This window comes from Phaethon lepturus, unplaced genomic scaffold (assembly GCF_000687285.1).
Source record: "Phaethon lepturus isolate BGI_N335 unplaced genomic scaffold, ASM68728v1 scaffold1072, whole genome shotgun sequence".
NCBI classification, from domain to species: Eukaryota; Metazoa; Chordata; class Aves; order Phaethontiformes; family Phaethontidae; genus Phaethon; species Phaethon lepturus.
Window position 1 is genome coordinate 9367 of NW_010525289.1, and position 14690 is coordinate 24056.

Consider the following 14690-nt stretch of genomic DNA (forward strand, 5'->3'; position numbering starts at 1 on the left):
TAGCTTTCTAGCTTTGACAGTATTTTGAGAACTTATTTACTGACTTCAGGGCCCCATATATATATATGAAATTGAGATAATAGTTCAACAGTTAAAAGTAAGAAGGAATAATTTAAAAGCTGTGATGTAGTCTTATATTACCATGATCCATATAAGGACCACAAATTGTTTCAAGTTCAGGAAAATATTAACAAGATATCTTTTATTCCAGTGAAGACCCAGACATGAAAGATCTTATATAGGAGAAAAGCAAGTAGGCAAGCAGACTATCACAAAAAAAAATCTCAAAACCTAGCAAAAAGATAAACACCCCCAAATTATTAGTAGCTCTTATTTCATATACAGCATATAAACATGGGCAGATCCTTTCTTCACAATCTTGCCGTCAATAAGAAAAAAAACAAGGCAATGTTTTAATTTCAAAGTGATTCCCATATTTCAGTTTGGACTTCCTTTCTCTTAAATAGAGCTTAATGAACATGAATATCTCAAAAGGAGTGAACGTCCATACAACTTTGTAGAAACTGTTCCTGTGTCTTCTACATCCATTCCCTAAGCTGCCAATGATTAGTACAAGTAACAGACTGGTAATTTGCTGGCTGTGAAAGTGTTGCTAAACACCAATAATTTCTTCCCACGTTACTTGCTGCAATTCTCTTACAAAAATGTGCATGTCACATGCAGCTCTAAAGGTAGAGATATAGTTAATCAAATACACTGGAAAGCATGGGCTGGAAAAGATGATAACCTAGTGCTGCTGGGTGTGATGTGTAGGGGAGGCTAAATCACAGGCAGATTTAGATATTGAAAAGACTGCAGGAGGCTGCTGATTTTTTACTTTCACCCATTATGCTCCAATCCAGACAAAATAGTGGAAAATGAGTCTGTGCCCAGGACATTTTCTTTCTAGTGTGACACAACTCTTGCAGAACTGAAACCTATCAGGATGAGGTTTACAGTCTCATCGTTGCCAAAAGTGAACTAATGGTGGTATTTGATCTGCCTTCTTCAGGACTACCCCTGTATGTCTCTATGAGCTAGCACCTCCAGTTTGACTGTAGTGGAGATGGAGCCAAAATATTGATTTGTGAAAGTATGTGATCTTGCAATGTGAATGCACAAACTTCCTAGCTTGACATATCTTCTTTGGATTGTTTCATCCTTATTCAAAAGCAGCCAGCACAAGCAGCATTGGCACAGATTTCGCACAAATCAGCTTCTTGGACAGCCAGTTCTGTTGGAGAGAACAGGGAGGGTTTCAATGATATGGAATGAGAACTTCTTGGAGAGCACAGCCACATACCAAGGGGTTTGGAGACTACATTCCATCACTGCTTTATGAGTTTTAAACTTTCTTGATGTTATTACTGGTATAAGTAAAATTGGTTCTTGCAAATATCTGACTGAGAGAATGAAATCAAACCTGAATTCATTGGGAAACAATGGGAAAATGTGGAGGCAAGAGAACAACAGGACATCTTTGTGGGATGTTGGTGGGCATGTGGCTTGTAGAAGCACAACATTAGTTATATTAGTAGTATACCTTCCTAAAGTGTCCATTGTGTTGTTCAGTAGATAAATGCAACATAATAAAATAAAAAACAAGACATTGTACCACTCAGTTGAAGAATGACTGTGTCTCCGAGACAGATTGTGACAAAGAGTGATTCATGTCCTTTACATCTCACATCTTTTTTAGGATACCTGGAGAAACATCTTTTACACTAATTAGAGAGAGCAATTAGATCTGCTCACAACGTGTAGGTAGCTAGAACTGAGCGATATAACCCTGCTTTATCCCTTAAACCAGAGGTGATCATGGGCTCTCTCACATGTCATCTAAGTTAGTGTGCAGCTACTTGGAGGAAATTTTTTAATGGTTACAGCAACCTGATCTGTACAAGCTACAACTAAGCTCAGCACAGCAGGAATTTTCTTGTAGGGGGGTCACAGCTAATGTAGATGAACTCTTGTAGGAAGGGGTAGTAGAAAGGCAGCACAGACTCTCTCATTTGCTTTAGAATTGACAGAACAGTAATCATGTTTCTTTGCCTGCTGCTATTTGAATATTGAAGGTTGAAATGTGTGATAAAAAAGGCAACTATGCAATACAAGCTACATACTCAGCCTCTCAAAAATCATTGATGCATCTTCTTTTTTGCACACAGATTGGAACTCCTCAGGGAGATCTTTTTCATCACAAGGAGAATAGCTAGCCATTGAAGGCACCATGCGAGGGTTAATGTGTCTGTTCTCATCCATAAGCTCCTTTAGCTTCTTCACGGAGTCAAGGGAGAATTTCAAGTCTCCATCCTATGTAGACAGAAACAGAAAAAAAGGCACCAGGAAGTCAGTCCTTAGGCAAATCCATTCCATTTCAACCATGAGCTCTCCCAAAAACTGTAAGATGGGAAGACAGTTTTGAAACAAAGCCTCGATAAAGTCGGTGCTGGCTGAAAGGCAAAATGATCAGCTCTTCAAGTCAAAGACCTTTCAGAGAAGCAGTGAGACCTGGCTGACTAGTCAGGGTGTTCATTATATATTACCGTGGATGGAGAATTAGTGCATTTCTCACTCCCATGAGAGAGAACCATTAAATCTGGGCTTGAAAGACACAGGCTGGGAATCTGCAGAGACATGACTGTGTAATATGTAACAGAGATTTACAAAATCATGAATAGAATGGGGCAAAAGGGAATTTATTCTGTTCACTCTTTCTTCTAATACACCAGTAGAGAACTTCAAGCATTGGCTGTCACGTGGCAAGCTCTAACCTCAGAAAAGGAGCTGTTGCTTCATGTTAAACATTGTTAAGAGCAGAAATCTCTCACCCCAAGGTACTGTGACATTAATTTAAAACTTGTCCATACAGTCAATTGAACACAAGCTATTGGCAGCATAAATATGACACTTCTGATTCAAAGCTCATACCAAAAGCTTCAGGAGGCCAGGATAGTATTCTGAGAAATATTACTCCATGGTTTAGATTGCTAGGCCCTGTGCATCTGTTAATGGTCATTCCCTCAGTTTCAAGTGATTTCCGCTGTTCAGGTCATAAACTTGCAGAGTACACTACAGATATATTGGGGGAAATACAGATCTAATGATTAATGAGATAAAAATTCAACTACACAGATAAGCTAAAACTACAGAGCTGCACTTTCCACATTTAAAAGTGTAGAATCCAACCTAGGATATGTAGAATATATGTATGTAGAATATATGTGTGTAGAATAAATCCAACCTAGAAAGAGCTATTCTCATTTACCTACTTTTTTATGCCTCCAAGTGGAAAACGGAGGGTTTTTTCATTAAGTAGAAAGGGATCTGTTTCCCTGGTGACTGTAAATGTTAAAAAATGGTTTGGAAAAAAGGAATAGCTTAAACTTGCTATCTCTGGATATATCTGACATACAAAGGAGAAAAAGGTGATATTTCAAGACAGAAAGATAGTACCTTATCCCTGGTAACCTACTGCGCTCATATGAGTCAACAATTTTTTAAAAAATATTAACTCTCTTGGTAGTCTGAGGATGTTACCTACATTGCAGTCAAACTGAAATATCACAATCTATTTCTAAGGATGAGTGTGGACATATCCAACACACTCCCCAGTACAGACAAGAGCTTGGAAGTACCTTCTTAGCTGCTTCTATATTACATGTAATATCAGTCATAGGTGCCGTGTATTTTGGAAAATCTTATATAGCCTCCTCTAATAGCTTATCTGCCCATTAATATTTCATTGTATCCAGTTAAGCAATTGTTTCACTTTTTTTTATATGTGATACGTGTGTAGGCTCCATCACATATCATTTTCATAAAGAATTTCCTGCCCAGAAGCACACAAGACAAGATAATTTCTCTTTTGTCACATCTTGTTTACATTGTTCTGTAAAGTCAGAGTTGTCCCCAGTTCTTGCAGCTCCACATATGTGGTTATGTGCAAAATATAACTGGAAATGCAATGCCTCAGTCAGCAGTGATATGATTGGTGAAGTTAATTAAATGGCAGCAGCATGTTAGTAATACCCAAAGCATTTTAGAGAAAAAAAACCTGAACCACAGGGAAATTAAGTTGGATAGCAAGCCAGCGCAAAGCAAAATTTCAGGTCTATTAGTTTAGTATTAGTTTAGCTCAAGATGCCTGTTGCAGCCACAACACTTCACATAATATCAATACTTTAATACCAACAATTTAAAGAGCAGAAAACTCACCTGAACGTATACTGCTTGGGAGTTGTGCACCACTAAAAGGACTACAAGGACTGTAAAGGAAAAAAAGCCTTTCATAGTGCCTGCAAAGTGTAACCTTTCCTAACCTGAATATATTTTGTTTTCTCTGGCTTTAGTCTTTCCCTGTCTTTTCTGCCTCTCAGACTTCCTCTCTTCTTAGCACTCAGACTGCCTAGCAGTCAAAGTTCTATGCACCCAGAGCAAAGCTGAACCTTATAAAGACTTCACAGAGCATTTACTTGGTAATCCATTAATGTAAACTCTTTATTGGCATATAATAAACCCTCGGTGGACTATCAGTTATCTATGCATTAGCAGAGTAGGCTGGTCACACCCAGAGAGACCCTGGGGTTAATGAGTCTCTCTTGCTTTGAGAAACTGGCCATGATGCAGGCAGGCAAAACATTCCAGACTACAGTAAAGAAATGGTAGATGTTGAACTACACAACATCTGAATTTCAGACTCCATGTGGGGAAAGTATTTCAGGTTTCTAGCCACTTCCTGCAGAGCTGTGAGAAAGAAAGAGATTTGGAAGGAGATGATAGGAAAAAAAATTGGTCTCCTGAACTGATTGCTGGCTAATCAGTTCCCTCTTCTGGGGATTACAGGTACTAATACACGAGCAATGGACCAAAACAGATGAACACAGGCTCTGCTGGAATATGACCAGATATAAAATGTCATCTTGTTGCTTTTTTTTTCAGCAGCAAATTAAAATGCACAGGGATTGTCATTAAGCATAAAGGCTGCCATGAATCAAATATATTTCTCTGTGACTTTCACTTTTATCCAGTGTCCTGGTTTCAGCTGGGATAGAGTTAGTTTTCTTCACAGGAGCTAGTGCAAGACTATGTTTTGGATCTGGGATGAGAAAATATTAATAACGTAGTGATGTTTTGGGTTGTTGCTAAGCAGTCAAGGACTTCTCAGCTTTCCGTGCTCTGGCCAGCTAGCGGGGTGTGTGGGAACCCGGGAGGGGACACAGCCAGAACACCTGACCCAAACTGGCTGAAGAGATATTCCATACCATATGACACCGTGCTCAGTATATAAACTGGAGGAGTTGGCTGAGGGGGCACTGCCGCTCAGGAACTAACTGGGCATCGGTCAGTGGGTGGTGAGCAATTATGCTGTGCATCACTTGTTTTGTATATTCTTTTTTTTTTTTTTTCCCCTGTCCTATTAAACTGTCTTTATCTCAGCCCATGAGTTTTATCCTTTTCCTTTCCTGACTCTCTTCCCCACACCGTTGGGAGGGGGGAAGGTGAGTGAACGGCTGTGTGGTTGTTTTGGCTACCTGCTGGGTTAAACCACAACATCCAGAAACACATCGATAATGTTACACAGATGGAGAAGCATCAACATGCCTCCCTCAGCTCAGTTCTTCCCATCAAGCTCAGGTCCTTTAATCTGTAAATGATTTCTAGCATGTTGTGGCTTTGGAGTAACACTCAAACCATCTTCCTGACAACTGGCAGAACGGAGGAGGGCAACACTAAGCCATTTTCTGAAATGTCAAAAATGTTTTACACTGGCAAAGGCTCTAATTACTTCTTACTGTATTAAAATCCATTGCTAAGATTACAGCGAAAATTACGATGCTGCGTAGAATAAAAATTCCAGAAACTAAAGCAGGAGTTCCCAGGCAGTGGCTTTGTAGGGAGGGAATGGGACTTCTGTGGTATACCCCAAAAATTTCAATAAAGCTGAAGCTACCCCTCAGCTGATAATGCTGACTGCTTACTGATAAACTTTGTTTCTCTCATCTCCAGCAGTCCAGTTTGCTCCTCATCCATCAGCTTGAATCTCTAAAAGCATCTTCATTACCACAAAATGAGCTTGCTTTCTCTGCTGCTATGCTGTCTCTGCTTTCTGCGCTGCCATACCCAACAGCTAACACCATTTGCCACTCCAGGACAACTCACGCCTGTGCCCTTAATTACGCTAATGTTGGTCAAGGGTGTAACAAGCAGAGGGTGTAGCAACAACCTTTTCCTAAAAGCTTTAGAGAGGCATCACAAGAGACAGACACGCCTGGAACGCAACTAGGTGAAGCGAGGGTAAGCAAGCAATTAAATGTAAGGAATAAAAAGGTATATTGAAAGGCATGAAAGAGACGATTCAAACCTTACCTCCCATTACATACTTGGTTCCCAAAACCGCTCAGTCAGGACACCTGTCAGAGCATGGACTACCACTTCTTATCAGTGTCACGCTTGACATACTGATGGTGTATGATAGTAGGAAGTTCCCATGCTTCTGCTGTACTGCTTTTCTGACAGTCAAGAGGTACACATTCTTGCCACCATCTTCTTTTAAAAAAAACCTGCAAAGACAATTATGGCTGGCTTACAGGTTTTTGAATAGTTTATCTAAGAGTTAAGTCAAGCGCTGATACAGGTTTTGGTCCCCTCATTTCTGTCTTGTTTAGACAATATTAAGACAATACCAGTTAAGTTAAACCTCTGAGTGGCACTGTTGTCTGGATTCATCCAGTCCACCTATAAACTTATATAAAAAAACCCAAAAGTTTTTCCAAGCACCTGGGAAAAAAGGACTTCCTGTCAAAAGTCAGACTATGTGCTTCCCCTGGTTGGTATCCTGTATCCTATTGATGGGAATCACTTATGTTTTAGTTGTCAAATGCCTTCTTCTGGAATCTTAAGAGGGTTTCGATATGGTGTCCACCCCAGGCACAGGCAGGGATGATGGGAGCACATATCTAAGCAGATAGGATTTTTAAGAAGAAACTGAGATGCACCTAACACATTGTCACCTCCATGAATGATTTTTTTTAGGTTGTGCCTTTGAATTAAAAGGTTGATAGTAAGCATAAATCTGTAACTAGGCCCCTAAATGCCTTTTGTGCTCAATCTGTAGCCAGAATGATTTTAGCAATGAGAAGGGTGAGAGCTGAAGAGAAAGAGCTACAGGTATATTTCTGATAACAGGTGGATCTTTAAGTGTGTTGAAAAGACAAAACAGTATGTCTACATCTTTTCGTTTTTTACTGGAGACCCGCCCTGACGTGTGGAAAACAGACTCCACAATCTGTAAGATTGTAAAGTAGGTATGTTTATTCAGCGCTGGGCAGCACAGGGAGGTAGTCCCACCAAAAACCGTGCGCACCCCAACGCGGCACTTTTACTTCAAATATATACAGCAAAGTGTTGCATATACATAAAGTTTCACAATATGCCTATACATATGCATGATCTGTCCCCGCTTCGTACTGAAATGAGTTCCAAGATGTTATTTCCATGAACTCCTCCCATCTGCGCTTGTGCATTGTCTCCTAGTGGTGGTCGTCAGGGATCGTGGGGATGAAGGTTGGTGGTTCCTCTTCATCACCACAGGTAACCTTTTGTCCCTGCGCAGACTCGGTTGTTCCTGGGTTCTTACTCAAACCACAGGGTCAGTTTTAGCTAGTTTCTTGAGGCAAGTTCCTAATTCTTATCAGGGACTGTCCTTGTGAGGAGCCACAAATCTTCTTGCTCCTGTTAGTTGATCAGGAACTGTCTTTGTAAGGAACTACAGAGCTCCTGCTTTAGTTACTTTACGCAATAGCTAACAAGATTTCAAACCTTATCCACTAATTAACTGCTAAGATTCCCTTAACCCCTTCTCTCACCCCGCCCCCCGCCTTCCCCAATGGACCCAGCAGTGCAGACATGGCCTCACCAGTGCTGAGCAGAAGGGAGGGATCACCTACCCCAACATGCTGGCCAAGCTCTTCCTTGGCCTTCCCTGTCACAAGAGCTTGTTGACAGCTCATGTTCATCCTGAGACCAACCAAGACCTAGCTGCTGTAAAGATACTGTTCAGCCTTTACTGGTGTATGGGACTGCTCATCGCCAGGAGCAGGACTTTGTATTTCCTTTCATTGAAGAGCACAAGACTTCTAGCAGCCCATCTTTCCAGCCTGGGCACTCCTCAAGGCCCAGACCTGCCGGGGGCTATGCCATGCCCCAGCCTCACACACTGGAGGGGCTTTGCTTTGCTGTCTGGGAGGACAAACACAGGCAGACGCACTCTACACTGCCCTGCCCTGGTGTTAGTTCCCTGTACCTTGGACAAACTGCCCTGCAACCCACTTTGCCTGACTAACCCCCACCATGGTTGGGAACCGCCACCACTACTGCTTACAGTGGCTCCCTTGTCTCAGCCACCCCTGGATCCCCATAGAACAGACTTTGCCCCATCACCCACTCCCCTAGGACCCAGTCCCAGCTTCCCACATGCTTGGGTGGCAGGGGGACACATCAGAGGCACGGACACAGCAGAAACTCCTCATGCCTTGCTCCCAGCCCACCAAGACAAGAGGACAAATGGCTCCTCTCTGGCAGCCATTTCCAGCTCTCCTTCCCTCAGTACTTACTGACCACCTCCCCAGTCCAAGTAGGTGACCCAGAGAAGGCTCCAAGGGTCCCCAGGGTCCAGCAAAGCCACAGCTGGAGCCCCCTTAGCACCTCTTCCAGTTCCATTAGATCCCCGTGGGCCTTTGAGCACTGGAAAGGGGGCAGCTAGCTTGGCAAAGTGGAACACAGCAAGAGACAAACTCCTTGTGGGACTTGTGGAAGCTTCTGGGGGGGCTGTGGGGCAACTGTGTGGCTGTGCGGTCTGCATGAAGTGGGGCTGGGGATGGATTCTCCATTCTAGGCTGAGTGTGAGTAGTTGCTCTGTGGTGACAGCTGTTCTGGGTTGGGGGCTTAGTTCGAAACTACTTTGCAGTGGCGTGGGACAGATTGGGGGGGCAGTCTACAGTGGGGCAGTGTTTGGAGTGGTTTCTGGTCTGTGGGGCCAATCGTCAATGGGGCTGGGGTAAGGGGCAGTTTCAGGTCGAGGTGCAGCTCTGGGAAAAAGGCTGTGGTGATGGCGGGGTTGTGAGGCTGTAGTTTCACAGTGGAGCAGTGGCCACCTCCGCCTCATGCCTGGGGTTGAGCCATGGCTACAAGGATGCAAGGGGACATCAGCCTTTCCATGAAACCAAACCCTGTCATAGCTGCTCCTGTGGATGAGGGCCAGGATACCTCAGCTTCCAGCTCTGTAACTCCCAGCAGCTGGGTATAATCCAAGGCACTTGCAGGGATTATACTTGTTCAGGGGTACAACCAAAGGCAAACCAAAGGTTTCTGGACGGCACAGAGTCCCATGTGATACACTCAGGGAGACTTCAAATGAAAACAAAGGAGTTCCCCAGGCACCTAAATGCACAGAGAGGGCTTATGGAAGCATTGAAACAAAGACCTCTGAGGTGCCCAGAGCTGCACAAATGGCTCCTGGGTAGGGGGGTAATACCTTTCTGCGTGCCCAAATGGAAATGGAAGACTGGGAGAAGGCAACAAAGCACATATGGAAGTTCCCAGGCCTCATCCCAGGAGAAACAACCCAAAGACTTGGAGTAGGGGGACCATGACCTAGGGACTGCACTTACCTCCAACCTAAGATCAGGCATCAGCGGTAGCAGGAAGATGCGGACCTCAGGGCGGGGCTCAGCCTGCCATGTCCCCTCCCTGCTCCCAAAGACATCCCATCCCATGCAGCTGGTCCTACCTGCCTGGCCAGGAAAGGCTGCCTGTCTGCAGGGCTGAGGTGAGTCCTCTGCCAAAAGGATGGTAATCAAACATCCTTGTGCTGGATTTGACATTGGCTGGCTGCCAGACCCCACCCAAGCCACTCTTTCACTCTACCCTCCTCAACAGGGAAGGGGGTTATAATGTGATGAAAAAGACCATGGGTTGCAATAAAGACAGGGAGATAACTTACAATTATCATCATGGACAAAACAGACTCAACTTGGGGAAAGTTAATTTAATTTATTGCCAAGTAAAAATATGGTGGGAAAGAAAGAAAAAACTAAAACAATCTTCCCCCACCTGCCCTGTTCTCTGGCTAAACTCTTCCTTCCTGAATCTTCTACCTGTTCCACCAGCCCTGAGTGGCACAGGGGGATGGGGAACAGTGGGTCACAGTCTGTTCAGACCAGTTCTCTGCTGCTCCTTCCTCCTCACACTTTCCTACTGCAGTCTTTCTCCGTGCGGTAGAGTCCCTCAGGCAGAGCCTGTTCCAGCACGGGCCCTCCACAATGATGCAGCTTCCTTCAGGGCATATCTACCTGTCATGGCATGGAGTCCTCCGTTGGTTGCAGTGTGGCTTTCTGTTCCACCATGGTCATCTTAATGTGCTGCAGGGGAATCTCTGGTCCAGTGCAAGATCATTTTGATGTTGGAATAACTGTGGCTGCATCAGGATTTTTTTCATTGGTATAGAAAAATCATCTCTAACCCCCTGCCAGGGAAGAAACTTCCACTGGAGACTGAACCTTAAAAAACGCTGTCTATATAAGCAATTATGAATATGAAGGAAACAGGTGAAGTCTCATATTTCTTTTTTCTCTAGGCACTGTATCTGATAGGTATGAATGGGACACCAGAGCTGCAGAACCCCAAGCGACTGTCCGCTGAATTTCATGACTTTCTGAACTGCTGCTGGGAGGTGGATGTGGACAGGCGAGGGTCTGCCAAGGACCTTCTCCAGACAAAATGGGAAGCAGCTGCAAATGAAACAGCTGTACTATGTAATGGTTTTCTGATCAGCTAAACTCAAAGGCATCAGATGGACCCTCATCATATTAGTCTTCAGTCTTGGTGCTTTTCAAATTAAAAATAAGTGGAATCATAGAATGGTTTGTGTTGGTGGGGATCTTTAAAGGTTATATAGTGAAACCCCACTGCAATGAGCAGGGAGATCTTCAACTAGACCAGGTTGCTCAGACCCCTGTCCAACCCAACCTGGAATGTTTCCAGGAAAGGGGCATCTACCACATCTCTGGGTGACCTGTGCCAGTGTTTCACCACTTTCATCGTAAAAAATCTCTTCCTTGTATGTAGTCTGAATCTGCCCTCTTTTAGTTTAAAACCATTACCTCTTGTCATTTTGCAACAGGCTCTGCTAAAAAGTCTGTCCCCATCTTTCTTAGAAGCCTCTTTAAGTTCTGGAAAGCCGCAATAAGATCTCCCCAGAGCCTTCTCTTTTCCAGGCTGAACAACCACAACTCTCTCAGCCTGTCCTCATAGGAGAGGTGTTCCATCCCTCTGATCATTTTGGCGGACCATCTCCAACAGGTCCATGTCTTTCCTGTGCTGAGGGGTCCAGAGCTGGACATTAGCACTGCTGGTAGGGTCTCACTAGAGCTGAATAGAAGGACAGAATCACCTCCCTCAACCTGCTGGCCATGCTGCTTTTGATGCAGCCCAAGATACGATTGACCTTCTGGGTTGCAAGCACATGTTGCTTGCTCATGTCCAGCTTTTCATCCACCAGTACGCCCCAGTCCTTCTCAGCAGGGCTGCTCTTGATCCCTTCATCCCCCAGCCTCTACTGATACAGGGGCTTGCCCCAACCCAGGTGCAGGACCCTGCACTTGGCCTTGCTGAATCTCAACAGGATGGAAGGTAGCATCTTTCTCTGTCCTCCAGTGCTCTGCCACTGGTAGCAGCTTCTGTGTGAGGCAAACAAAGAGGAGACATCTCAGACTTTTTTGTCTTTCTCCAACCAAGGCAACATTAATGGCTCTGACCCACAGCAAACGAAGGCAATGGAGAGTTTCGTTTCCTCCTCTCTACCCCAAAGTGCTTGGCAGTGACCCCTCTACTTCCTACAGAAATCTAGACATATCTCCCCCTGTTGAGAGCAGGCAGTCTAGCTTCAGGAGTTTCCTTCCACTCAACGTCTGCCCTTTTTTGCAGAGCACCCTGTAATTAATGGCAGAACACTGCAAATACACCACATAAGGACTTTGTCAGGGGACTGTGGGAGCATTTTCTCCTGTGTCTTCCCAAAACACCTGCTACCCACCCAGCAGGAAAAGCTAAATACTCAGCACATGTGCTCATAACTGCTCTGCACGTGGCCAAGGGCAACAGCTCCTTCACACATGTCCAAGAGCACAGGGTTACAGAAAGCCATGTCTCCAAGACTCTCACCTACCTCTCCACATTCCAGTCTCAGCCTTTTTCCTTTGTTCTCCTGTCACCTCCACATGACCTACACGAATTGGAGAAAGATGCCCATCAGAAAGGAAATGTCAGCCAGAAAACCCCATGAAGAAGAAAAAGAGGAAGCTGCTCAAAACTGTGTCTCTGGAACATTTTGGACATGAAGGATGTGCTTCCTTTCCAACCCTTGTCCCTTGCCCTGAGGACTGTGCTGCTCTCAGAGTGTTGCTGTCTCACTGCTTCCTTGGGTCCCCTTTCAGAAAAAGGGGGGGATGCTGGGAAACATTGCGGGCTTGAGAGGAGATTCGCTTTGTCTTGGAGGATGTCAGTCCCTAGGAGGGGGAATGTATGCCGAGTTGCCTGGGGCTCATCACTGAATCGGCACCTTGTAGCTGTCTCACAAGTTTCCAGTATTTGTAGGTAAGCGTTTTCAAGCAATGTTTCTGACTTCTCACCTATGTGCAAAAAGCTGAAAAGAAGAAGGTGAAGGCACAGGAGAAGTTTGAAGTTTGAATAAGGCACAGGAGAAGTTTGAAGAAGGCACAGCACAGTCCATTGTAGCCTCTAGAAAGAAGCTCTTCGCAGCCATCCAGTTTTGCAAAGGAGAAGACCTAACAGCTTGGCAACACACAGGAGAAGACCGAATGGCACAACAGTCCATTGCCAACATAGGTAGATTAGCCTCTATCCATAGGTCTCCTCTTAATGGGTTCTGGGATCCACCTTGTCAGAGGTGGTTTACAAGGGAAAACAAAAATGTAGCAACTGAGAACATCCTGGGTGTTGGAAGCTGTTTCTTCTCAGTCTCTCAAAGGAAAGGGAAGGAGCCAATGAAGGTCTCCGCACAATGGTACTTAATTGAATCTCCAGGGCAGTTCCCACACGGGGTGTGGAGGTTAACATGGACGTAAACAACTCCATGGTGTCACCTTCACTGTTGCAGCAGTCACGGGACATTTTGAGTTTTGCTGCTTGTCTGCATCTATAGTGCCAGTTTGTGTAGTGGTATTGGAGGCTACAGATGCAGAGAGTGCGAGAGCTGGTTTGCCTGTTGAAAGAGTTGCAAAGGGAAGGTGAAGACAAGCAAGAGAATTCTATCCTGGCACCTTCCGAGTGGTGGAGCAATCACAGGATATTTTGAATTTTGCTGCTTTTATGCTTCCATAGTGCTAGTGTGTAGTTCTAATTTGTGTAGTGCTAGTTTGGAAGCTATGGAAGCAGAGTCCACAAGAGCTGGTCTGGATGTGAAAATGCCCCAAATGCAAGGGGAAGTCAAGCGAGTGAATTCGCTGTTGGCACTTTGCATCTGGGAGCAGTGGCTGTACCTATACTCTGGTTTAGGTCAGAGATGGAGAGTGTGAGAACTGAGCGTATGTACCACGTTATAGCTAGACAGGGCAGAGCCCCTGGGCTGTGAAAGTGCTGCATAGGGATGGTGAAGGCAAGGTAGATTGACTGTTGAAAAAATTCCAAAGGGAAGGTGAATCAAAGCAAGAGAATTCTATCCTGGCACCTTCAGTGTGGTGGAGCAGCCACAGGACTTTTCAATATCCAGCTTGTCTGCTTCCATAATACCAGTTTGTGTAGTGGTAGTTTGGAGGCTACGGAAGCAGACAGCGCAAGAGCTGGTTTGGCTGTGAAAAAGCTCCAAGGAGAAGGAGAAGTCAAGAGAGAGTATTCCATCCTGGCACCTTCACTGTTGGAGCAGTCATGGGACATCATGAATTTCCCTGCTTCTCTGCTTTTATAGTGCCAGTTTGTGTAGTGCCAGTTTGTGTAGTGCAAGTTTGCAGGCTCTGGAAGCAGAGACAGTAAGAACTGGTTTTGTTGAGAAAATGCTGCAAAGGGAAGGTGAATCAAAGCAAGACAATTCTATCCTGGCACCTTGGTGTGGTGCAGCAGTCACAGGACATTTTCGATTTTGCAGCTTGTCTGAGTCAATACTGCCAGTTTCTGTAGTGCTACTTTGGACCCTACAGATACAGAGAGTAGAAGGGCTGGTTTGACTGTTGAAGAAGCTGCAAAGGGAAGGTGAGTCAAAGCAAGAGAATTCTATCCTGGCACTTTACATGTGGTGGAGCAGTCACAGGACATTTTCAATTGTGCAGCTTGCCTTAGTCAATATTGCCAGTTTGTGTAGTGGTAGTTTGGAGGCTATGGAAGCAGAGAGCGCAAGAGCTGGTTTGCATGTGAAGGTGCTGCAAATGGAAGGTGAATGAAAGGAAGGGAATTCTATCCTGGCACCTTCTGTGTGGTGGAGCAGTCACAGGACATTTTGAATTTTGCAGATTGTCTGCTTCAATAGTGCCAGTTTGTGTAGTAGTAGTTCGGAGGCTATGGATGCGGAGAGCACGAGAGCTGCTTTGCCTGTGAAAATGCTGCAAAGGGAAGGTTAAGTCAAGCAAGAGAATTTGTTCCTGGCACCTTCCTTGAGGGAACAATCACTGGACATACAT

The 14690-nt window shown here is 44.7% G+C and overlaps 1 protein-coding gene across 1 annotated transcript; it reads right to left on the reverse strand.

Moving 5' to 3' along the window:
- Positions 1 to 1166: 1166 nt before the first annotated feature.
- LOC104617377 (guanylin-like) lies at positions 1167 to 4293 on the reverse strand. The gene is made up of 3 exons (XM_010282676.1): positions 4219 to 4293; positions 2124 to 2313; positions 1167 to 1234 (listed from the first exon to the last, which is right to left on the reverse strand). Exons 1-3 carry the CDS (start codon positions 4291 to 4293, stop codon positions 1167 to 1169), a joined length of 333 nt encoding a protein of 110 aa, XP_010280978.1.
- Positions 4294 to 14690: the final 10397 nt, after the last annotated feature.